This window comes from Peromyscus maniculatus, chromosome 6 (genome assembly GCF_049852395.1).
Source record: "Peromyscus maniculatus bairdii isolate BWxNUB_F1_BW_parent chromosome 6, HU_Pman_BW_mat_3.1, whole genome shotgun sequence".
Classification (NCBI taxonomy): Eukaryota; Metazoa; Chordata; class Mammalia; order Rodentia; family Cricetidae; genus Peromyscus; species Peromyscus maniculatus.
In genome coordinates this window covers 56,174,896-56,201,871 of record NC_134857.1, presented here as the reverse complement: position 1 = coordinate 56,201,871, position 26,976 = coordinate 56,174,896, and the positions used below count along the sequence as shown (strand labels likewise).

At 38.4% G+C, this 26,976-nt stretch overlaps 1 protein-coding gene and 1 pseudogene across 2 annotated transcripts in view; one reads left to right on the top strand and one right to left on the bottom strand.

The window, feature by feature from the left end:
• Window positions 1-26,976, top strand: part of Wdr49 (WD repeat domain 49) — a 152,221-nt gene that overhangs the window by 112,777 nt on the left and 12,468 nt on the right. For both annotated transcript variants that reach the window (XM_015990193.3, XM_076574269.1), the window contains exons 15-17: window positions 3,215-3,390; window positions 24,827-24,936; window positions 26,276-26,422. In XM_015990193.3, coding sequence (XP_015845679.2) covers window positions 3,215-3,390; window positions 24,827-24,936; window positions 26,276-26,422 — 433 coding nt within the window. The remainder of the gene's footprint in view (window positions 1-3,214; window positions 3,391-24,826; window positions 24,937-26,275; window positions 26,423-26,976) is intronic.
• Window positions 2,315-2,397, bottom strand: LOC121830678 (small nucleolar RNA U3; annotated as a pseudogene).

The following is a 26,976-nucleotide window of genomic DNA, read 5'->3' as shown; positions in this document are numbered from 1 at the left end:
CAGCCCCAATTAAATATTTTCCTTTGTAGGCGTTGCCCTGATCATGGTGTCTCTTCACAGCAATAGAGCCCTAACAGAGACAGAAGTTGCTACCAAGTACTCGGGTGGTGCTGTGATAGGCTGAACAATGTTTTTGTTTGAAGGAATGTGGAACACTTTGGGACTTTGGACTAGAAAGGGGATTTGGGCACTTTTAAGTGGGACTTAATAGGCTATACTAGTAGGAGCATGGAAGAGAGTGGTGCTGAGGATGATTTGAACTGTGGGGCTCCGCTCAAGAGGTTTCAGAGGAGAAGAATATCAGAATGTGGCCTAGAAATCCTTCTTGTGATATTTTGTCAAACAATGTGGATGCCTTTGCCCTTGTCTGAAAAGTCAGGCTGAGTCTGAGTTGAAGAGTACAAAGTGATTGAGTTTGGAGAAGTATTTTAAAAATAGCCTAGTGCTGATTGTGTCCAGTGGTTATTAGTGGCAAGTCTCATGCAGATCTGTAATGAAAAACAGCAAGCTGGGCAAGGAAAAATTCAAAATGTAGAGTTTGAAGAGAAAAAGGTCACCAGGGAAGTATAAACCAATTAAAGAAAAGCCTGATGTTAAGTGGAATAAAGGGAGTGGTGGCCTCAGTGGTAACCCCACCCAGCGAGCTACCACCTTATGATAAGGAATTAAAGAAAAGTGAAAAGAAAATAATGAAAAGCCAAGGCTTCAACATGGTGATGCATACCTTTAATCCCAGCAATTGGATGGCAGAGGCCAGCAGATCTCTGAGTTCAAGGCCAGCCTGGTCTACAGAGAGTTCCAGGACAGCCAAACATAGACAGTGAAGGAAACCATTAAAACCAGAAAACTGTTGACAATGTATTTGAATGAGGAGGCCATGTTCTAACCCCGGCAAGCAGAAGAACCTGGCAGCTCCAACCACATGGTTCTAGATTTAGAGGTAAGGATACAAGAAATGCATTATGAAATCTCTCTGCAACTAAGGAAAGTTGTTCAGGCCAGGCTTATGTCAGGAGTGTCCCTGCACAGAGGATCAGAGAGGCCATTGTGTGAATCTATGAAGGTGAAGCTTGGAATGCCTTGGAGACCCCAAGGTATTGGAGATGCCAGAATCACGGGATACTTGATAAAGAAAGCTGCTAGCAGGGTGTGGAACCAACCTAAGAAGAATAGGTCTGTTGCCGTCAACAATGCTCTAAGAAGTTGGAGATCTGAAGAGGGTTTGACATCAGACATGAAGACACAGAATTTGGAGTTTGCCAGATGGTCTTGCTTTGGTCCAGTGTTTCCTCACTATGCTCCCTTTCCTCCCTTTTAGAATGGTAAAATATATTATGTGCCGTTATATAGTATATATATGTGATCTGCTTTTGATTTTGATTTTTTAGGGGATTATGTTTGAGAGGTTGCTATGAGTCTCAGAAGAGATTTTTGACTTTTAAACAGGGCTGAGACTGTTAAAGACTATGGAAACTTTTGAAGCTGGACTAAATGCATTTTGCGTTATGATATGACTATAAACCTATGAGGGCCACATAGTAGAATGTGGTGGTCTGAATGAAATGGCCCCCATAGGTCCATAGGGAGTGGCATTGCTGGAACACCAAGCCCACCTGATGGTTCTGTGACACACTGTCTTAATTAGGGTTTTTATTACTATGGAGCTATGGAGAGACACCGTGATCACAGCAACCCTTTTATTTATTTTTTTATTTTCCAATACCATTCAGTTCTACATATCAGCCATGGGTTCCCCTATTCTCCCCCCTCCCACCCCCTCCCCTTACCCCCAGCCTACCCCGCATTCCCACCTCATCCAGGGCAAATCCTCCCCCAGGACTGCGATCAACCTGGTAGACTCAGTCCAGGCAGGTCCAGTCCCTTCCTCCCAGACTGAGCCAAGTGTCCCTGCATAAGCTCCAGGTTTCAAACAGCCAATTCATGCAATGAGCACAGGACCTGGTACCACTGCCTAGTTGCCTCCCAAACTGATCAAGCCAATCAACTGTCTCACCTATTCAGAGGGCCTGATCCAGCTGGGGGCCCCTCAGCCTTTGGTTCATAGTTCATGTGTTTCCATTCATTTGGCTATTTTTTTTCAATAATTGAGTAAAACCAAAATTTATTATAAGCCACAGTTGTCCTAGGGACCTCCATGCTATATATATAGCCTCTATGGTTCTATGGGTTGTGGTCTGATTGTTCTTTATTTTATATCTAAAATCCACTTATGAGTGAGTACATACCATGACTGTCTTTCTGGGTTTGGGTTACCTCACTCAGGATGATTTTTTCTAGTTCCATCCATTTGCCTGCAAATTTCATGCTTTCATTGTTTTTCTCAGAGAAACTTCTCTAGTAATGAACTATAGAAATGATCCCTGAAAGTATAGTCTTAACAGCAACTCTTATAAAGAAAACATTTAGTTGCAGTGGCTCGTTTACAGTTTCAGTCTCCTAACAACATTTTGCTATACTTATAAATCAGTCTTGCTTACCCATCATCGGAGATGCTTGCTCTGCAGTTGGTGGGAACAAATACAGAAATCCACAGCTGTGTAGAGAGTAAGAAACCTTGGACCACTCAATCATAAATGAGTTGTCTCCATCAATTCCACCCATTTGGCTCAGGGAACTCTGCAGAACAAGAGGCAGAATGATTACAAGAGCCAGTGAGAGTGGAAAATACCAAGGAAACAGTGCTTCCCAAACACAACAGGACTGAGGCACATATGAACTCACAGAGCCATTGCTATATCAATCATCATAGGCAAAGCCCACAAAAACTGCCACAGCCATTTTTTCCTGGAAAATTTAAAAACTGGATTTGTTTCTGGGGCCTTTTTAAAAAATTTGGGTGAAAAAAAATGGTAGAAAAAAATTATTATAAAAATTTTGACAAAATGTTTTTTGATAGTTTTATCTTCTTTTGCTTCAGGTACTAAAAGTATAATGGTAATCACTAATCACTTGTGTGGTTCATTATAATTGCATTATAAGTTTTGTTTCTTTCTCATGATGTAGCTCATGTTCTACCCTTGCAAAAGTTATATACATTACGTGTATGTGACAAGACTAAGATCACAGCTGGTCTTGGTCATTTTTGTTTGTAAATGTCAGTGAGAGTTTATTTAATAATCTTGTACAGGTTAAATGCTCATAAGTGATACATGAAAACAAATTTTATGAAAATAAAATAGATTTTCATTTTCAGGCAAGCCATTGGGATATTGAAAATTATTTTTCTTTTCCTAAACGAGATAGTAGTTTAATAGAAAGTAAGAGTCAAGAGGAAAGCATGAAAATAAATCCTTTATTTTCTAAAAAGGAGTCATGCTCAACAGAAGATTCTCTACTTACTGAGGAAAACAAAGATATTTCAACACACATGTAAGTACTTGTAATTATTATCTAGATGTGAAGTCTTAATAAGACATGGCTACAGTTGGACCTAACTTCCTGTGGTGCTCTGTAGCTATCCAATGGCAACCTCATACTTTTTCTTAAGGTTTGGAGATTATTGAGGATTTGTGTGTGGTGTGGACATGTTCTTAGGGCTACTTATGTATTTTATTTCTTGCCTCCATTAATTATTATTCCATACCCTCCCTTCATATTTACATTCTCCATCTCTGTCTCTGTGTCTATCTGTCTCTCCATCTCTCTCTCTACCCCCATTGTCTCTCTGTCTCAGTCAGGTAATCCCTGACAAGGTTTTTATATGCAACCCAGGTTGTTCTTGAATATCATTCTGCCTCAGTTTTCTCAGTACTGGACTGCATGCATTTATTTTTTTTAATTAAATTTTATTTATTTATTTCACATCCCAACTGCAGGTTATCCCCTCTCTTCTCCCATCCATTCCCCTACCTACCATTCCTCACCGTCCACTCCTCCTCTGTTTCTGTTCAGAAAGGGACAGGCCTCCCATGAGTAACAACAAATTATGGCATATCAGTTTGCTGTAGGACTAAGCACCTTGCAATAAGGCTGGACAAAGCAACCCAGTATGAAAAATAGGTTCCCAAAAGCCAGCCAAAGCATTAGGTGCAGCCTGTGCTCCCACTGTTAGGAGTCTCACAAGTAGACCAAACTACAAAACTGTAGGCCGATTTTTCTGTTCCACCAAACAGCTCCTCAGTAATAATGCTGAGACTTCTGAATTATGAAAGCTTGGCCAGTAGCTTAGGCTTGTTTCTACCTAGCTCTTACAACTTAAATTAACCCATTTCTATTAACCTGGACACTGTCATATGTCTCATGGCTTTACCTGGTCTCTAGAATTTCTTGCTTCTTCTGCATCTCCTGGAGACTCTGCCTTTCTTCTTCCCAGTGTCCTCTGTGTCTGGCTGTTCCACCTATACCTCTTGCTTAGCTAATGGCTGTTAAGACTTTTGTTAAACCAATAAGAAGTTGTTTTGGCAAAGAATATATCTTCACAGAATACAGAAAGATTATTCAACAACCCCCCCCCCCGGCTTTTTGTCTAAGTAAAAAGGAAAGGGTGTATACTCTAACACAGTAAAACTATATATATTAAGAACAATTATCAGGTAAGAATTACATTCACAGTGCAATGCGCAATCCATTTTTATTTTGCAGTTTTGGAGAAAATGCTCCACAATTTATCCTATCTTGGTGAGTCCAAAGTTCTTTACCTAATTTACCTTCTGTCACAACTTAGGATAATTATAACTATAATTATCCAGTCTTTAACTCTAACAAAGACCCCAGAAGGATTCAATATTACCTGAGTAGAAAGGAAGTGCAATGCAAGCCACTTCCAAATTACAGAGACATATTGCTGCCTGCCAGTAACTCAAAGTTTCTCTGCAATGTTAGAGCATTCATCTTTGGCCTACAGGCCTATAATATCTGACAGATTTTTTTTGTGTGTGTATGTGAAGCAGCAATTTTTTAAGGATTGTCCTACCCCGTCTTGGCAAAGTTTGACAGTCACTTTCTTTTGTATCCTGCTTGTCCAGTTTGGACAGCATATTGTCAGTCATTAAGTCAAAGGCAGTTTCCTGCCCATTTTGGCTATCTTTTGCCACACAACAAGTAAATTCCATATGGAGGTTCTTCGATGCACATCATGCATTTTTGGAGTAAATTGATGCTGCCAGGAGCAGATGTGTCTCACTGTCATGAAACATTTTAAATGCCATATTCTGTAGGTCTTTGCAATGTTTGAAGACTATCTATGTATCTAACATATATCTCTGTATGACCTTGAACACATACCTAACATGACTATAAGTATGGTTATTATAGATGACTATTAATATGTATTTCTTATTTATGCATTGCATTTTAAATGAGTTACATAAGCACAATACCCCAAACAAGAGTAGAAACATACCTACAGTATAACAAAAGTAACTTTAAATTTGTTTTTGAATAAATCAAAATCCATACCAATGTAAATTATTTTGAGATTAATAGTTGCTTTGGGTATTAAAATAGATTCAATAATCTACCCTTTTCTCCTCTCATTTCGATATCCCACCTTTTTCTTTTCTTAAAGAGATCCCTGAACCTCCTTTGAATAGTATTTTCTTGACCATGACCAGTAACAACTTGCAACCTACTCCTCCTCCCAAAACAAAGACAAACATCAATAACCCATCTTTTGGGAATGTGGGTGTTGTTTTCCCTAGACTGCTTCCTATTGTCTGGAGGATGCTGGAATCTTTGGGAGAACCTTGAGAATATCAGGATAATGGATAAGTGTTGACTAAAGTAGTTTGTGAGGCTGGCCAGTATTTTCAGGGGGTCTTTCTCAACCAAACCTGGTCATCTTCAACCTTGAATGAATCCAGGCCTTTTGTTTTCTGTGGGAACAAAAGCATAACCTCTTCCCCAAAGCAACACATCTTTTAACTTCCATTTTGAAGTCAAGACATTTTTAAAAATATGTAAGTTAATTTAATCCAGCAGCCTCTATAATTTGTGTCTAAACAGCTATAGCTCATTCATCAGCACTCAAAAAAATTTAAAGACAACACAATAACATACAGCATCCAGACTCTCTGTTTATTTTCCATCTTTACATGGCTTTTTTCTTTTATATTACTTTACTCTTATTTTTAAGGACTTTATCATTTTAAGCTATTTTTTATTCCTTTCCTTCTCAAGCCTATGTATACTTTTAAACACACTGTAACCTGTTTAAAGGTTTCTTGTGTCTGGATCTGTCTTTATTGAGCATCTGTATTGTTCTCTGATCACATGAAATAAATCTTAAACTGCCCTGACAGCCTCCAGTGCATTAGTGCACGGTGCTAGCACATGGTGGCTGGTGGCTAGCTCCATCCTGCAGGTAGCTGCTGGGAGACATGTCTCTGTATTGTGTTGAGATGAGATTAGGAGGCCATGCTTGCCTCCATTTTTATGTCTTTTGAACCTTTCTTTAAGATTTTTTATTGGTTTTATGTTGATATTCATGGCTGTGGACATCAAATGTCACTTGTAGGAGGATTTTTCTGTCGTGCTGACCAGCTTCCAAATAATGATACGGAGACTTCTTATTAATTATGAAAGTTTGGCCAATAGCTTAGGTTTGTTTCTAACTAGCTCTTAAAACTTAAGCTAACCTATTTCTATTAATCTACATATTGCCACATGGCTTGTGGCTTCACTTATCTTCCATCATGTCTTGCTCACTCTGTGTCTCCTGATGACCCCATCTTTCTTCTTCCCAGTGTCATCTGTATTTGGATGTTCCACCTGTGCTTCCTGCCTAGCTAATGTCTGTTTAGCTTTTTATTAATCCAATAAGAAGTCTCATTGTCAAAGACACATCTTCACAGTGCTCAAAAAGATTATTAGAGAATACACAGTGGCCCAAGTTGTTCCCATGCAGTCTCCCTGGTTGTTGTTTCAGACTCTTAGCTCCTATAAGACTAGGTTAGTTGTTTCTGTAGGTTTGTTTGTGATATCCTTGACACCTCTCGATCATACAATCCTTCTTCCGCAGGATTCCCTGAGAAGGCTAGTAGTTCGCTGTGTGTCTCTGCATCTGTTTTCATAAGTTACTGGATGAAGGCTCTTTGATGACAACTGGGGTAGTCACCAATTTATGAGTGTAGCAGAATATTGTTAGGCATCATTACATTGACATTTTTTCTCCAATTGTGTTTGGTTCTATTTTAGATCTCTGGTCCACCCATTCTCTGGGTCTTGGAACTCCATGAACTCCATGCAGTGTCAGGAGTGGATTCACTCTTGTGGCATGGGTCTAGGACTGGACTAGTCATTGGTTGGCCACTCCCACAATCACTGAACCACTCTTATCCCAGCACATCCAATAGACATTACAGACTGTTGGTCAAAGGTTGTGTGGCTGGGTTGGTATCCCAATTTTCCCAAGAATTCTTGGCAGACATTGATTCCTAGTCTGTGTTGTCTAATCTTTGTTTTTCTAAATATTTTTTTTTTAATTTTAAATTCAAATATAATTATATCATTTCTGCCTTTCCCTTTCTTCCCTTTTTCCCCTCTCCAATTCATGGACTTCTTTTCTCTTATTCTTGTTACACTTCTATTTCTATTCTGTCCTCAACCTAATTATGAGAAATAGCCCCTTTCTTTGATAATAATCAGTTTTTTCTCTCTTTCTTTCTCTCTAGATATATCTTATATCATCTATTTTTATTATCTATCATGCAGAGTTCTATTTATTGATCTGTCACATATATATCATCTATCAACCATCTCACTATCATTAATCTATCTATCTATCTATCTATCTATCTATCTATCTATCTATCATCTATCATCTATCATTTATCTGTCATTCATCAAACACTATTACCTCAGAATGTTTGTCAGACTGTACTCCTATTTTTTGGTAAAATACACAGGAATTTGAGCAAAAGAAGTTTCAAGAGCTTAATTCTAATTATATACCACTCTTTTTAAGTTTCTATCTTACTTTTGTTGATCAGACTTATCATTTCCCCACATTACTCAGGGAAACTCTATTCTTATTGCCTACTTACTCTTAAATGCAAGGAAGTTTCAATATTTATTTAGCTTTATTTCCTGTATTATTCTTAACTTATGCTCTCATAATTTCACCTTCTATTCGAAACTATCATATTTGAGAAGATAATTCTATCTATTCTTTCTCCTATAAAATTGGAAGTTTACCAATATACATATATATTTGGTTTATAAAATTTTAATTAAAAGTACCAAAAGTTCCTCTATACTCCTCAGTCTTGTGTTTGTACTGAACAGTTGTTACAGTTGACGAATAAACATTGATATTGTGTTGCTCATTAAGCTTCATAGTATAAGGCTCATTTGTTATGTGTTACAATTTCTGTGGTTATTTTCCTTCTCTATCATTAGCTGTAAAACCAGCTTAAAGCATGTAATCTGTATGCTCTTGAACTCTGACTGGTTCTTGCATTTCTGAGTCCTAAGGCCTGATCACAATGTACCTATATTTGGGAATGCCACCTTTCTGGAATTAAAGAAAGCTTCTCTATCTATTTGAAGTCATCTAAAGTCTTGTCTTTTGTTTCTTCTTTCAGACTTAATTCTTAGGTATCTTTAGTCTTTCCCCCAGTTACTTATCTACCATCCCTGTGACTGAACTTAGCACCTACTGGTATTATGCTTTCTTCGTAGCATTGCCTGTCCCATAATGACATATAATTAAGAGTTATATAGTGAACAATCCATACAGGCTAGATTCTTTCACTAAGGGACACACATTTAATGTTCCTCAATATTCACAGAAGACTTGATAGTTCATTTCTTTTGACTCCTAAGTAACATAAATGAACAATTCATGTATTTAACATCAAATGATGTCTTGTTTAAATCACAAGTTGGTAATCACATAGAATAAAATTATAAGTAATAACTCCACTCTATTTGCATGGATCTATTTCTGAACTTTTGATCTAATTGTCTGTTTTTACCAACATAGTCCTGTTTTAGTTATTGCAATTGTATATTAAACCTTGAAGAAAGGTACAGTTTGTTCATAGTATTCTTGTTTTATTCCTCTGTATTCTTTTGGCTGTTCTGGTTCTTACACCTTTTCATAAAAACTTCAGTCACTTTGTTCACATTCATAAAATACGTTTCTCGAATTAAGATTGTGGTTGTTATTGAAATGTAGGTCAGCTTGGGACAAACCAGTATCATTCTTTCTACTCATGACCATCTTTATATGGCAGACTATTGCAGGGGAGTCAAAACACATCCCACTGGCCCTCACAAAGTGAAACAGCAAAGACTGAAGTAACGATTGAACCAAAGTACAATTTGGTAAACGGATAAGTTTTTATCAGGATTACTAATGGAAATACGGGTGAGAGCTAACATGCAGAAGGGTTGGCTCAAAAAAGTAGCTGTGCCTTGAAAAAGACTGTGCCAACACAACCCAGGAAAGCTGCCATACTTGCAGGCCACTGGCCAGGTGGAAGAAATATCTCTGTTCGGATTTACTGGTCACATGGCAACTGTTTATTGCTACTATCAAGCTGGGAGGTACCATCTAGAATCCTGCAAATTTCCACTTTTTGAGACATGTGACCTTTTGTTTACCTGGAGTCACTTGAGTCCTGCCCTCCCAGTGGAGGGAATATTTCAGTTCAGAAGACACTTCTATATTACAGCATCTTTCTATTTGTATATGTCTTTTAAAAAGATGTCCTTCTTTAGAGTTTCACAGTTTTTCTAATAAAGGTATTTTCATGTGTGTTTTGGTGGAGTATACTTAAATATTTCAATGTTTGTGCTAGCATAAACGGTGTACTTCAGCTTCAAAATCCAACTTCTTGTTGATTATATATAACTAGATTTTATTTTATTAAAAATCAACTCTAGTATCACTAAGTCTTGCTATAATAGCTTATTATTATTTCCAAAAGTTTTTTTTTTACTTTTTTCCTTTATAGACAATGATATCATTTTCAAGCAAAACTATTTTTATTTCTTTTTCTCCAATCTGTACCTATTTTCTTTTCTTTTTATATTAGCTACAAATTCTTTAATCTGATGTTGAATCTAGGGAGGATTTTACACATTGATTTCTAAGTGGTGTACAAGCTTTGCACATGTACATTTGAATAAATCTCACTTGACTATCACATATAATTCCTTTTTATACACAGTTGGATTGGCTTAATAATGTAATAATAAGGATTTTGAAAATACATTCATGAGGGAGATTGGACTTTAGTCTTCCTGGGTCTCCTTTTGGCATGAGAACTTTGCTGCTGCCTAGAATATGTTACTAAATGTTCCTTTGCTCCTATTTTTGTGGAACAGAATTGGTATTTCTTGTGACTTACATGTTTTCTAGAATTTACTGGTAACACTGTCTAGGAAGCTCCTCTTTGGAAGGTTTTTATTAATTCCGTAAAGAACTATTATATGCTTATGAAAAGCAGTGCTCCCATCATACACTGTAGCTGGAGTTTTCTCTAGTCCTGCCTGGCCCACGGTCAGGACAAATCTCTCTCACCCGCCAGTCCTGCAGCCGCTCAGACCCAACCAAGTAAACACAGAGACTTATATTGCTTACGAACTGTATGGCCACAGCACGCTTCTTGTTATTTAGTTCTTCTATCTTAAATTAACCCATTTCTATTAGTCTATAAGTTGCCATGTGGCTTGTGGCTTACTGGTATCTTACATCTCACTTGTCATGGTGGTGGCTGGCATCATCTCTCTGCCTCAGCTTTCCACTTCCAGAATTCTCTTCTCTGCTTTTCCTGCCTATACTTACTGCCTGGCTACTGGCCAATCAGCATTTTATTTATACAGAGCGATATCCAAAGCAATACACATATAATTGCAAAGCATAATCTGGTAGGCATTTGAACTTACTACTTAACGAATAAAATTCAATCATTATTTACTCCAAATATGAAAGAAATAGTGCTTTAAATTGATAAGAAAATTGTTCTATAAATTCTCATTATGTATCAATTGAGTGGTACTGTCTTTTATGTTGACCAATAGAATATCATCCACAGCACAAGCTGCCTTTCCTTCTTCCCTGCCACTCACTGATATGTGTATTTTCCAGTCATTGAGGTTAAGAAATGGAGAAGGTAAAGAAGAAGAAGGATAATGATCGAATCATAGTTCTCCAGGCTTAGCACACAGGCAGAGTTTGAGCTTTAATACAGGAGTACATGCATATGGGGGTTCTTTGGTGGCCTCCACAAAGGGATCTTTGTTTTGAATGTTTCAGACTGATGCACCCATTAGTAGTCTACTGAGATAATGCACATAAGGTGTATTTAGATTACAGCCTGTGCACAATTTATGCACTTGTGTTACTTGTGCACTGCTTGTGTTAATTTCTGTGTAGCCATAGGAAGTCCATACAGACAAACTTAGAGTCATACATACTCTACTGTGTTCTCCTTCCTGCTTAACTGCTGAGCTCCTACCCACAACACTGCCTAGGTACCTGTTTATGTCTTAATGAGATGTCAATCCACTGCTACCCTCTAATGTCATTTCAGGGCTTATACTTTCAGTTTGTTGAATGGTCAACATGAACTGAGGCTCAAATAAGGGAATGTGCTTCACTTTGTGGAAGTAGGCATGAATGCACACTGAGTCTCCTGTGATAATATCAAATTTGTGTTTGTCTCTTCTTCAATGTGGTAGTGGGCACAAGCATTACAAGATCTGTTTTGAAGCAATCCCTTTAGGTGCAGTGGGTCAATACAAGGATTCTACTGCATCACTTTGGAGCAAGGGAGATAGTTATTTTTTTAAACTCCCCATTAATATTTTTGCTTTTCGATGCTTTCAACTTCTGACGTCAAGACAAAAGAAAAATGTTCTCTTTTTGAGAACCTGTTATGCTAAATTGAACTTTGGTATTTATTCTTCCATCTCTTTGAATTGTAGCTTTCCAAAATGTCAAGTAGCAATTTATTCTCCAGCAAAGGACATTTTTGATGTAGAAATAGATCATCGCCAATATATACAAGCATAGAAGGCAGAGAGTGGAAAGACTTTGCCAAGGATAAGATGCTTCCCACCAACTCAGTTTGGAGATGAGAAAAAAAGGTTAACTGAGGTCCACACAGCAAGATCACGGTTCCTATTTTTTCCATATCCCTGAAAGAGTCAATGTAAATATTATATATCCCAGCCAACATGCCAGTTTACCGTTTTAAAAATATATTTTCATTTTATTTATTAGACAGAGAGGGGGGAGATAGAAGGAGAGCGGAAGACAACAGAGAAAGGCAGAAAGAGAGACAGGAGAGACAGAGAGATGCTGTGAAGTAGAGTTCAGTGTGAAATGGTTAAGGTAACACCATCTTGTCCTGACTCTGTTTTATGTCTGCCTGAATATTTCACAGCTTTCCACACCCCAATAGCATCAACCATCTTAGCAAGCATTCTGGGACTGTCTGTAGCCCTGACCATGGTCCTGACATACTAACTAGAATAATTGATGGTTTTACAGGCTAAAACATAAAATAACTAAGAGGAAGTGTAAATCATAAAAACGGTTATGCGATATCTAGAAAATGCCGCTAAGCTCATCAAAAAGAAAGCGGTTATCTAGACTCCCTTAAACACCGATGTAATTAGTTGTTTTCTTTTCTTTTCTTTTTCTTTTTTTTTTTTTTTTTTTACTTAAAACTGCTATACATATGAGCTTCAACACCAAGAGCAGCTGAGGCATGAGACTGCTCTTAGTTGTTGGCTGATAAAAAGATTCATTTACATTAAATTTGTTTAATTAACATAGTTGTCCATAAATATCTCATGTATATCATTTGTCAAGGGAAATTTTTGGGAGTCAGTTCTTTCGTTGCATCAGTGATTGAACCCAAGTTGTCAGACTTGGGTGGCAAGTGCCCTTAGTTGCTGAACCATGTTGCAACCCTTAGTGTCCCATTGTTTATGATAAATTGTGCTCCTATAAAAAAAATCAGTGTTTTGAACTTATTTTTAACCTCTTATTGGATTTCTATCTCATTTTGTTCTAAGTCTTATCACTCCTAGACACCTTGTTTTTATGAAAAATAGTGCTGATAGGTTTTAAAATTCATGGATTTTCCTTAAAACTGGAGTTTTGTTTTCTCTATTTGGTCTTCCAACACTGAATGTGTGTCTGAAGGCCACAGACAATTTCAGGATAGGGAGGCACAATTTTATCAGCTGTGGAGCATGCTTTTCAAGGGAAAAAAATCACATAAGAACAACTGCCTATGCTCTTTAAAATTCTGCTTATTCCAGATAATTGGCTTGTGATAACTTTGTGATTGTTGTTATGAGACAGCATATAATAATGTCATTTAGGAATTATGTGGTAAGTGAAAGAAAATGGTTACAAATACATTCTTACAATTGACTGGTTGGTTGCATTCCTTGATTCTCCCAGGAATGTGACCAGGGCTGTGACAATAAATTTATCAGCTGTAACTTGCCGGTTGTAATTTCTGGTAATTTCTACAGATTTAATAAATCCATCCCTTTCAGCCTTGGAAAATTGCTTTTTGAAAAAAAATTTTCTGAAGCCCAAGCTCTTTTGCTTAATTAAATGAGTAAACACACAGAACTGACTAGGCTAGTTTCTGTCCTGCAAAAGTACAAAAGAAAAATAAGTGTGTTTGAAAACATGAAGAGAGTTGAGGAAACTTTCTTTTTGATGACTAGGTAATTGCAGGTGTCAGTAAATTTAGATGAGAGGAATGAGACAAGAAAGATGGAAAGGGACAGAAAAGGTATAATGAAGCAATAAGGAAGAAGCATGAAGAATTAAATAAGTTCTATTTTCATCTGAATGCACCCAATTGTTTCCTCTGAAAAAATAATTTGATACCTATTACATTCACGCTTATACATGAACATTTGGCTTCCATAACAATTAAAATATTGCATGAAGTCATGTGTGAGAAGTAGGTAGGTGGTGAGAAGTTATCTTAAATGTAAATCTTGAAGATGAAGATGAGTGGAGAACTTGAACAGCTAACAGGAAGGTCTTAGTGCTAAGTTAGCGATGGATACAGAGAAACATCTTCTCTTCCCTTTAATTCTGCAAAACAAAAACAATTGCCATTAGTATCAGTCACCTTTTTATTGCTGTGATACATCATGACCAAGGAAACCTATGGAAGGAAGGGCTTATTTCTGCCTTACAGTCCCAGAGGGATGAGAAACATCTGAGAGCTCATGTCTCCAACCACAAGCAGGAAATAGAATGAACTGAGAATGGAACGAAGTTCTTAAACCTCAAAGGTCACAGCCCAGTGACTCACTTCCTCCAGCAACTCCACACCTCCTAAGTCCACCCAAACAGCCAAACAGCATCACCAACTGGGTGTAGAGCATTCAAATGCCCAAGAACATGGGGTTCGTCTCATTCAAATCACCAAAACTGTTTAAAAATGAAAAAGCAGTGGAGGAACAAATAAAGGGGTGCAACAGGAAACAAGAACCATTATGGATGCACAGTTTTTTTTTCCCTAAGTGATAGCAGTAGGTGGTGTTGGCACTCTGTTTTAATAAGGGGTACCATTGCTGTGATGAAACCAAGACCAAGAGTAGGTTGAGGAGGAAAGGGTTTATTAGGCTTACACTAACACATCGTAGTCCATTGTTCAAGAAAGTCAGGGCAGGAATCTGGAGGCAGGACTTCGTGCAGAGGCCATGGAGGAGTGCTGCTTACTGGAATATATTCCCACAAAGGGGGATTCTGTGCAAAATGAAACATTTAGGCAGTATATCCTTAATATATATTTTCACCATAAAAGTAATACATTTTTTCTTTACTAAGGCCACCACCCCAAAGTGGTTGGCCAAGGTTTTCAAAAAAAAAATTGGAAAGAGAATTTTGGATGCACATTAAATCAACTACATGTCACTCAATTATTGTGCAAAGTGGTGATAATAAAAATATTAAATGCCTTTAGCAATATTTATTTAGTAAATGAAATTACTTAAGACCAGTGGTCCTCAACCTTCTTAATGCTGTGACCCTTTAATACAGTTCCTCATGTTGTGGTGTTCCCAACTATAAAATTATTTTGTTACTTAATAACTGTAATTTTGCTACTGTTATGAATTGTAATGTAAATATCTATGTTTACTGATGGTATTAGGCAACGCCTATAAAAGGACCATTTGATACCCCAACCGGTAGTGACCCACATGTTGAGAATCACTGCTTTAGTCCTTTCTGTTTTTGTCTTTTTTTTCAGAGCTGAGACCCAAACACAGGGCCTTGTGTTTGCTAGGCAAGCATTCTACCAGTAAGCTAAATCCCCAACCCATAGTCCTTTCTGTTTTTAATATGGCCACTTCTCGTATTGCCTGTGTATTATTAGTGCATACAAATATTTTCAAAATTAATTGAAATGCAAATATCAATGGGGGCTTAGTATGTAGATTTAGCGTACACACACACACACACACACACACACACACACACACACACACACACCAAAAATACAGTAAGGGCTGGGGAGATAGAACCATGACTAGAATGCTTGCTGTGAGAAAGACCTGAGTTCAAATCCTCAAAATCCACATGAAAGCTGGGTCTGGTTCTATGCACCTGTAACCTCAGTGTTCCTACTGCAAAGTTGGAGAGACAAAAGAATTCCTGAAAGTGCTCATGGGCTAGCGTGCCTACTGTTGGTAGCAGTGAACAACAAAAGGACCCTGCTGCAAACAGGGTCACCTTGCTAAAACTTCTGTTTAATTCTTTGGTCTTTCCCACAGCTCATTCAAAAAAAATAATTTCTCTAGCTTCTCAAGATTAGATACTGTTGTTGCCATTAAACTGCTCCCATAATATGCCTTTTAAACATATGACATGTTTAATATTCTTTAGAAATTTTATACATATATGCATGTATTTTAGTTACAATCACTCTCATGCCTTTCTCCAACTCTGCTCAGATCCACTACCCATTTGCACTGTTCTTCCCAATTTCAAGCCCTCTTTTCTTGTTTCATTTTTTTTAAATAACCCATTAAGTTTAATTTTGTGCTGCCTATATACTCAGATGTGTGATGCCTTGTACTGGAGCACAGCTGATTTACCAGGGACACACCCTTAAAGTAAACTGACTCTTCCTCTCCCTGCACTCATCAACTGTCAATAGTCTCTCAGCTGGAAGTGAGGCCCCTTAGTTCCTCACCCAGCCACACTGGAGTGTTGACTGCCTTGATCTTGTGTAGGTCTTGTGCAGGAAGTCATCACTGCTGCATTTATTTGTTGTCTTGTGTGTGCATGCACAAGTGTCGCAGTATGTGTCTGAGTTGGTTCTCTCCTTTGACCATGTGGGTTCCGGGGATTGAACTCAGATCTACAGGGAGTGACAACTCCCTTCATACACTGAGCTAGCTCATTGGTCATCCCTTGATATCTTTTTGCTGTGGTTGTTGTTGTTTGGGTTGGTTTTTTTTTTTTTTTTTGTGCCTTTCGGAGTAGGGGTTGACTTTGAGATAGAATCTCACTGTGTAGTCCTAGCTGGCCTTGATCCTTGTATATAGACAAGGCTGCTATCAAACTAACAGAGATCATTCTGCCTCTTCCTCCTCAGCCACCCTACCCAAGATATCTTCCTCATTGTTTTAAATTGGATTTTTTTTGTTTGTGAATGTGAACATTTTGATATGTATACTGACTTCTAATAATTTAATAGCGAAGTTGAAAGAAATATTAGAAGCATATTAGATTGCTCCCAGCAACATCTTTAATACATTCAGCCATTCTTTGGAGAATCTCGATGAGATGCACCCATGCAGCATCTTACATGCTCTTCTACTTAATCACTATTATTGATGAGACAAATCTGTCCATTTGTATGGCACCCATTCATCAATGTTCATTATGGTTCTACAGAAATAGTAAGCAATTCTATTCCCTCTTTGACTATATGTCACATTTCTCCTTTTGACCATCATTTTAAAAATTACCTTAGAGAGGGATTAATTATAAAGAACCAGGAAAAAGTCAGTTGAGAAACGAAATAGAAATTTACATTGACTTCACAGTGATTTTCATAAAGCAGAAGCTGCACTCTACTATTAGTGTTCCTTATGCCCTTGCAATAACAGGGCACTGTGCTCTATCATTATTAGTAAGTAGTTGACATTTAAAATTGTATCGCTATTGATTACCTAATTATTTTGGCAATAGATGTCAAGTTAGAAAGTAAATTAGAAAATCAATAGACTTAAAGAAAAACATATAAAAATATTAACGTTCTATTTTAAGTTAGTAATCATCTGACATAAAAGTCTCCAATGACTGACAGCCAGCTTTTGCCAACAATCTGTGGTGATAATTATCATATACTCAAATATGAAACATAAAGACCTATTAATTTTTGAAATTTAAGTCTTCAAAACCCTAAAGGAGTATGCTATCATTTGGGGAGTGAGTCATATTTCTTGATGTTTTGTCTGATCTTTCTGAGAATTACCAAGAGTACTAGACCATGCTAGAAAGTGGTGTGGAACTCTCTTCTTAGCATAAAATCATATTGTGTTGTTGAATAATATAATAACCCACATTCATTGAGCTCTTATCATGAATCATTAAGATGATTTTCAGCTCTTTTTTCTACTTAAGTCATTAATTCTCACTATACTTCCAGGTGAGGGATGTTATTTTATTTCTCTTTTTTTCAATTTTTTTATTATTTTTTTTCATTTTACATACCAACCCCTGTTCTCCCTCCCTCCCCTTCTCCAACTCCCCCCACCTCCCCCCATCCCCTCCTCATAGAGGGTAAGACCTCCCTTGAGTAGTCAACACAGGCTGGCAGATCAAACTAGGGCAGGACCAAGCCCCTCCCCGCTGCACCACAGCTGAGTAAGGCATTGCACCATAGAGAATGGGCTCTAAAAAGCCAGTTCTTGTACCTGGGATAAGTCCTAGTCCCATTGCCAGGGGATCCACAAACACATCAAGCCACACAATGGTCACCCACATTCAGAGGGCCTAGTGTGGTCCCATGCAGGCTCCCCAGCTGTCAGCCCAGAGTCTATGAGCTCCCACTAGCTTGAGTCAGCTATCTTTTTGGTTTTTCCCATCATATACCTGACCCTCCCCACCTCTTGCTTCTATAATCCCTTTCCTCCCTCTTCAACTGAACTCCAGGAGTTTGGCCAAGTGCTTGATTGTGGGTCTCAGTATCTGCTTCCATCAGTCACTAGATGTAGACTCTATGATGACGATTAGGGTAGACACCAATCTGAGTATAGGGGAAGGCTAGTTCAAACACCCTCTCCACCATTGCTCTGAGTCTTGGCTGGGGACATCCTTGTGAGTTCCTGGGGATTTTCCTAGCTCCAGATTTCTCCCCTTCCCCTTAGTGTTCCATTCTGCCAAGATATCTCTTTCATAGCTTTTTCTTTCTGTCCCTCTCCCAATTTGGTCATCTGGAACCTTCATGTTCCCACCCCCCATCACCTCTCCACTATTTCCCCCTCCCAGTTTACCAAGTAGATCTTAACTCTTTCCCATTCCTAGGATGATCCATGCACATCCTTTTTAGGGTCCTTCTCTTTACCTAGCTTCTCTGGGGTTGTGGAATGTAGACACAAATTTGCTTTGTGTCTATTATTTACTTATAAGTGAGTACATATGGTATTTGTTTTTCTGGGTCTTGGTTACCTCACTCAGGATGATTTTTTTTCTAGTTCTATCCATTTGCCTGCAAATTTCATGATAATACTGGTTTTTACCGCTGAGTAGTACTCCACTGTGTATATGTGCCACATTTTCTTTATCCATTCTTTGGTTGAAGGACATCTTGGCTGTTTCCAAGTTGTGGCTATTACCAATAATGTTCCTATGAACATACTTGAGCAAATGTCTTTGTAGTGTAGTTCAGCATCTTTTGGGTATATGCCCAAGACTGGTATTGCTGGGTCTTGAGGTAGGTTGATTCCCAGTTTTCTGAGATACCACCATATTGATTCCTAGAGTGTCTGTACAAGATTGCACTCCCCAAAGCAGTGGAAGAGTGTTCCTCTTTCTCCACATCCTCTCCAGCATAAGTTGTCATCAGTGATTTTGGTCTTAGTCATTCTGACAGATGTAAGATTGTATCTCAGAGTCATTTTGATTTGCCTTTCCCTGATGGCTAAGGATGTTGAACATTTTGTTAAATGTCTTTCTGCCATTTGAGATTCTTCTACTGAGAATTCTCTGTTTAGCTCTGTACTCCATTTTTATTTGGACAGTTTGGTATTTTGATGTCTAGTTTCATGAGTTCTTTATATATTTTGGAGATCAACCCTCTGTCAGATATGGGGTTGGTAAAGATCTTTTCCCATTCTGTAGGCTGCTGTTTTTGTCTTATTATTGACAATGTCCTTTGCCTTACAGAAGCTTCTCAGTTTCAGAAGGTCCCATTTATTAGTTGTTGCTCCTAGTGACTGTGCTACCTGTGTTATATTTGGGAAGTGGTCTCCTGTTACTTTAATTCTCATTTCACATCTGGGGGAGTTGGGAAGAGAGAATCAAATATCTACCCACAGGATTCAAACAGACATTCTAGTTGCTGAGCTAAAACTTTCCCATTATGCTATGATACTTGCCCAGCATGTATCAGATTAAAATGATGACGAATTGCTCTCCAGTCACCCAGTATCTTATGAAGCACTTCCTATAGCAGAGCCACTACCCTTTATTTTGTTTTTATGCCTAGTAGGACTCTGGAGCTTTTGTCACAATTATTACACTTCCTGTCTACATCCAGAGCAGAGAGAAATTGATGTCCTGTCGGTTGAAGCCATAGCGCCCCCTCCGACATTACAGTGTAAAGCCTTTTTGAAGAAAAAAAAAACACAAAAAAATTTATTTAAGCCTTTTCTTGTAATCCTCTGCTTCATTATTTTTATCTGTGCTCCTTCTCTTAGGAATATTCACCCCTTTCTAGTTCTCAGTATATTTTCATGATAACCACTCTTCTGAATGGTAGATATCAGTGGAAAGCAAACAACAGGTTCTTGGCCTTAGGGTATGTAGATGATTTTGCAATCTAGCTTTACATAGAGATGCCCTTTGCATTCAAGGTTTATTAGCCTAATCCTATTCTATATGTAATCATTTAAGTAAGTTAATCAATATACTATAATCCTGGAAAGTTCTTTTATTTTTTGCCTGCTTCTGTCTATCTCTGCATGAGACATTTTGTTTCCTACAAAAGATAGTTAATTTAAATTATACCCAATGAGGATGCAAAAACAGTTCAATAAGGGTAAGAAGTCATAATACTTTGAGGAAAGTCAAAGTCTGGCATTAATTATTCAGAAGTGAGACCTTCCTTTTGATTGCTTTTGCAGTCAATTTATGTATATGATACTTTTCTAGTGAAATTGTATTATTAATCCACTAGTTACAAAGCTTGCCTATGTGGCAGCCTACCTTCCATATATTCACTACCAAATTCCTATTGTTGCAGATTTCTTTGCAGTCTTAAAATGCTAGATTTAGTGTGTGAAACCCAGAAGTGGCTAAATAATATGCTAGTTTGGAAAATATTTATTTTTATTATTTTTCCTTATGTGTGTGTCTGTGTTTAGTTTTGTGATGATGCATATAGGTGTGACAGAGGCCAAAGGTACTGTGTTCTCCTGGAGCTGGAGTTACAGGCAGTTGTTAGCTACCCAACATGGGTACTGGGGACCAAACTGGGGTTCCCTGCAAGAATAATATGTGCTATTAGCAGCTGAGCCACCTTTCCAGTCCCGATAATATGCTACTTTTTATAGGCAATGGCCTATTGTGAGGAAAACAAATCCAGTTTTGCTGGGAAAAAAACTTTACATCTCCCAAAGTTTATTTTCAGAGAGCAGAGCTCTCTTAGAAAGTGTGTGATTCCAAAGGGATCTCTCATAGATACAGGAACACTCAAGAAATAGCACCCAAGTTTTTGCCTCACCTCTCCTAAAGTATGGGTTGTTTGGTAACTTGCTTCTAAAGAAAAATTATATTACAGTGAGTAAAGAAAGCTTGTTATTAGTGTGAATTTGACAACATAATATTCCCCAGGTGATAAAGGTGAATAGCAGCAGTCAGGTGACAATGTATATCTGGTAGAATGTAATCAAGACAATGCTTCACCCTTGTTGCCTTCCTCCCAATGACCAATAACTACAGTGTAACCACATGAAAAAAGCCACTCAGGTTCAAATTAAGGGTTAGTCTACTAAAAACATGGCAAGTGCTCCTTAAAACTGTCAAGATTGTGATAAACAGTAAATATGAGAAAGTGTCATAGGCTAGAGAAGGCTCAGGATTCAGATACTTAGAATTTTGACATTACAGAAAAAGGACATTAAGGAAAAGCAACACTAATAACACTAATAAAATTTAGAGTTTGGTTAATTAGGTGCTAATATTGACTTCTAAAATAATTTCTTAAAATTTCCTTTCTGTATTTGTAAGTGCCTGTGTCTTTTCCTAAGTTCATGTGCACCATGTACCAATAGCAGCCCATGGGGGCCAGGAGGTATCAGATTTCCTAGAACTGGAGTTACAGGTGATAGTTGTATAAAGTGTAGACATGTCCACTCCAAGGTATGGTTGAGAGGAAGGGTTTTATTATAAACATAAGGAAGAGTCCATCCAGAGGCATCTGGAAGAGTCTAGATCAGGAAGAGAAAATAGTACACCGAATATGGCCAGCAGACTAAAACAGGCCATGAGATGAAGAGAGGAAGAGAAGAGATGACCAAGAGACAGAGACAAGAGAGAAGGTGCCAAGAAAGGAAGATGAAGACCAAGAGGTCGCATGGCCAAAATAGCAGGGTTATAGAGAAATGAGAAGCTAGGGGAAAGGGAAGCCCATGAGCTGCAGAAACTTAGGGTAGGGGCTTGAGTGAGAAGAGCTAAGAAGAGGTATGATGCCAGTATGAACTCTGTAGGAGGTGTTTGTGATTCTGAGAGAGCCTTGAGGCCAGGATGTGTTTGGTATGCTAATAGGTACCACAGTTAGCTGTTCATCCCATTTCTTTTGGACCTGACATTCCAGCCTTTTTGTTGATAATAATAACATAATCTCTTCTGTAACTACTTCACAGTTCAAAGTAGGGTGCCTGTTTGTTGGGACTCAGGAAGGTTGAAATGCCAGTCAAAGGCCAGGAAGGTAGGGAGTCAGGCAATGGCCAGGAAACATCTGGTTCACTGTTTGTCTTGCTGCCCAGGTTCTCCCAGGTTTCAGCATGTATAAAGTGAGGCCATGCTGGCATCAAGGTAGGACTGAAGGGAACATTTCTATTGTAGATCTGAGGAAGAGTATCTCCAGAGGCATCTGGAAGAGTTCAGGCCATGGAGAGAAAGTAGTACATTGAACAGGGCCAGCAGACAAGACTTGAGAGGAGGGGTGGGAAGAGGACGCACGTGCTACATACACACACACACACACACACACACACAGAGAGAGACAGAGAGAGAGACAGAGAGACAGAGAGACAGAGAGAGACAGAGAGAGACACACACACACACACACACAGAGAGAGAGAGAGAGAGAGCACAAAGAGAATGCATAGCTGAAAAGACAGTGTTACATAGGAATGAGAAGCTTGGTAAAGGGAAGGCCATGGGCGGAGAAGTTTAGGGTAGGGGACAGGGTTAGAAGACCTGAGAGAAGCCACAGGTGATGTGATAATGAGAAATCCTGGAGGCCAGCATCCACTTTGATATACTAATAGGCACCACAGATAGCCATTTATCCTGAGTTTCTTTTGGAAATTTCTTTTTAGAGTAGTGAGCTGGCATACGGGTGCTGGAAACTCAATACCAGTCCTCTTCATGAGCAGTCAGAACTCTAAATGACTGAGCTAGCTTTCCAGGTCCTAATATTGCTATCTTAAAAATGTAGTAAGTATTAATGTAAAACATCCAAAAAAGGAAAACAAAATGAGTGAGGGCTGTCCCAGAATTCTGTGCCATTGTCATGACTTTTCTATAAACCTAAAAATACTTTCTAGAGTGAAAAGTTTATTAATGAGTAAAAAAAAAAAAATCAGTCAATAAATTCTTAAATTATGTAAATTGCATCTGATAGTAACATTGAAGGTGATACACAGATTGACTTTACTTGTATTGATACTCCAAGCTGAGTTTGTGAGATACTGTAAAATAGAATAGATGAAGAAAGGCAATAAATTGACATTTGTTGAATAGTATCATTAGATACTTCGTGGAACTTCAAGCCATTGGACCTCTTTCAAAACGAGAGCAAGAAGGTAGGAAAGATAGCTCAGTGGGAAAAGCATTTGCTAGTGTTGTAGAAGACTGGAGCTTGTTTCCAAGCACTACATATGGAGAGTGTAGTCTCAAGTGTCAGGGAGAGCCGACACTTACCCTGTTCTCTGTGGGCGTCTGCATGAACAATCACGAAAGCCCCCCCCCCCCCAGTTCCAAAAACCAAAGACAACCACAGAGTTTTCTTTATATAGAAAGAAAACTGAGACTGTGGGTTTAAGAATTATCTCATCATTCTATAGTTACAAAATCTGTAACAGAATTGGGAATAAAAATTATCAGGTGGGAAAATGCCAACCATGAAAGGCTAGAAGATATGGGGAAAGGATGCAGAGTAGTAGGTCAGCAAATTCTCATCATTCCACATGACTTGAGGAAGGTGGGCATTTCCAAATCTGGTGCTCCTTACACACTCAGAGGGACTTGGAATCAGAAGTTTTATCTGTTAAGCTAGGCATCTATAATAGTTAGTGTTAAGCATCTGAAGATCATTTTCTCTTCTCTGCCAGTGTTGTACAGTGATATAAAACATTTCTCCTCTTATAGTAGTCAGAGTTCTCTAAGGGATAGAACTTGTGTGTGTGTGTGTGTGTGTGTGTGTGTGTGTGTGTGTGTGTGTGTGTGTGTGTGTAAATTATTAGAGTGGCTTATCAGCTGTGGTCTTGATAGTCCAACAATGGCTGTCTCCCTGCAGAAAGGTCAAGAATCCAGTAGTTGTTCAGACCATGAGGTTGGATGTCTCAGGAGTTCCAGTCTGATGATGGAGTCTCGGATGTTTCCTTGAGAGCTGCTGGTCTTCAGTGAACACTGTAAAACAAAGAATTAGGTCAAACCCCAGTAAAGGAATGCCTCAGCAGCAGAATAGATAAATTTGCCACTGAAAATGAGAGCAAGCAGGCAAAATACAAACACCTCCTTCTCCCATATCCTTTTATATTGGATACCAACAGAAAGTGTGGCCTAGATTTAAGGTAGGGCTTCACATATCCAATGACCCAATCGATAACAGTTTTCACAGGTGTGGCAGCTGCTTGGGTTTTAGTTGACTGCAGATGTAGTCAAGTTGGCAACCAAGGTTAGCCAGCACAGCTCTCCACCTTCCATTTACAGGAGATTCTGTGTGCATTCCAGCTCTTTTAGTGTTTTCTTATAGGTATATATGGAAACTTAAAAATTACTGATCATTTTTGGCTTTTGGATACTATAAGAGAGGAGCCATGGTTTAAGAGATGCTGACAGATGACAACAATACTTGCTTTTCTGGGGTCTTGTCACCTAAGCACAAGGCAAAGGAAGTGTGAATGTGTTTCTGTGAGGTTTTTTTGTTTTGTTTTTTTGTATCATATTCCCCTGACTTCACAGCTACAGAAGATTCTTTCTTTCCTTTGTATTCTCTCTACTCTACTAACGTCTAGGGCGGGGCATTTTATTCAAGGCAAGGCTTCATTAATTTAAGCAAATGTCCCTATCTCTACTTACAAACACAGGAAGAGATATGCTTTTTGCAAACATAAGTTATATCACCATAGCCAGAAAGTCTCTGTCTATCCTTTTAATTATTATTATATTTTAATTATTTTCTTCCAGTGTCAGATCATCAGAAGAAATAAATTTCAGTCTGGAATATAAGAAGAGAAATATCTATAAGAAAAAAACACATAAACCTTGCCATCGTGAAATTATACAAAAATCAGCCGGTAAGTAATTGCTATTGACACAGTAGAGAATGACATTTTATAGAACAGTGTGAATGGGACAAAGAGCTGTATTGTCCAGCAGGAATGTTCATTTTTCCTTAATAAATATAACGAGTAATCCTATGGTCCTCATCTGATGAAGGAGGAGGGTAAGGCTTGGGCCTACTAAATAGCACACAAGGTTTCTAGCATGCACAACAAATGGTGTTGACTGCTCAGCACCCTGGCTCTCAAAGAGTGTAGGTCTAGCACCATCAGCATCATGGAACAGGTTAAAAATGTAAACCCTACTACATGCATCCTCTTTCCCTTCCTCAAAAAAAATGAATAAATCAGAAGCCAGGTGGTACATGGTGACCCATGGTTTACTTAGCTCTCTTTGTGTTGATTCTGATGCATAATAAAGTTCAAGAACCACGGGCTTAGGGTCGGCCTTGTAGAGCGAGTACAGTATGATAGTAGAACCGCAGTTCCTGCCTCCACAGAACTATCAGCCACAGAACATAAAACCATTTCTTCTATTGGCATTTATTGATTTCTTTTTCATTATTCCCTTGTCACATGAAGCAAAAACTTTTTTCAATTCATTCAAAACTTGGCTTTTAATGTGTGGCTTGCATAAATCCTTTACTTCTTCATGGGCAAAATAAAGAAAATGCTGCTGTGGAATGAAAAAGTACCTGTCAATTCAAAATTTAGATATTTTGTTCAAAAAACACTGAAAAATGTATTGCATTTCACAAAGGATATAATTTTCTTGGAGATAAAAGAGAAATTGAAGCCTTTCCAAAACTGTAGAATACTCATTTTCTTTTCTTTCTTTTTTTTTACTAAGAATTTTTTTTATTCATTTTACATACCCATCACAGATTCCCCCTCTTCCCTCCTCCTGCCCCTCCAGCCTTTCTCCCAACCCATCCCCCATTCCCTCCTGCAAGAAGATAAGGCCTCCCTTGGGCAGTCAGCAGAGGCTGGTACATTCAGTTGAGACAGGTCTGGGCCCCTTCCCCTGCCTCAAGACTGTGGGAGGTTTCCCACCATAGGTAGTGGGCCCCAAAAAGCCAGCTCATGCATTTTCAACAGAATAATGTAGAAAAATACACAAAATGCAAAATGAACGAAAAGGAAGTCTTGGGTTCCTCCTTGTCCTTTGAACAGAAAGGACCCTGGGTTTATTTTCAGCTGAGCTTAGAGGATGTGGTAATCACTGCAGCTGCATCAACTGAGTGATAAGAAGGTTACATTTTAAAAAGTAAATTTGGAAATGCATTAGCTCATTTCAAAGAGTTAATGACATTGTCCTTTTCCTCTCTTCCTTCCCTTAAATTGCCATTTGAAGGCATCTTTAGGTCCTTAAGCCTTAGAATGTTGAACGAGCTGCCTGAAGTGAAGCAACCTGAATTCCTTTTAAATCCTGACAAATACTTTAAGGAAGAGCCAGAGGAAGATGAGCCCCAAATTCCGGAGCTTCCTTTGCTCTCTGAAAGTAAGTTCTCAGTGTACCTACAATCTCCACTCTTTCTTCATACAGTACAATTAAAGGAAAATGAAATACAGTAGAATAGCACAGAATCAACACATGTGCCTTGTAGGTTGCCATGAAACAAAGTGTAGCGTGGTTTGTCAAGATTTACAGCTCTGTGCTCTCAGCAAGAAGAGCCAACAGGCTGCAGTATGTGAAATGGATATTTCTATTGTGTCGCTGTTCTGAAGGAAGACTGCCTTGGATGCTATGAATCTGTCGTAGATGAGTACCTCTCCTTCCCAAATAACCTTCATTTTCAAAACTGATACCAGAGATAGAAACATCATGAGATTCTAAAGATTTAGAAGAGAGTCTCTAGCAATCTGGCTCTGTTTTTCCTTTGCCTCTATAAATAGCGGCTACTTAAAGTGCATTGTCTCAGAGGCTCCAGCTGCAGTGCCGGGCTAATAAGAGAGGACAAGGAAGCGTAACTGGAAAAAATGCAAAGGAATGATCTCTGAGGATTTCCAAATAGCATGTGCACGGGACTGCTCTATTTTTCAGACTCTTCTAGC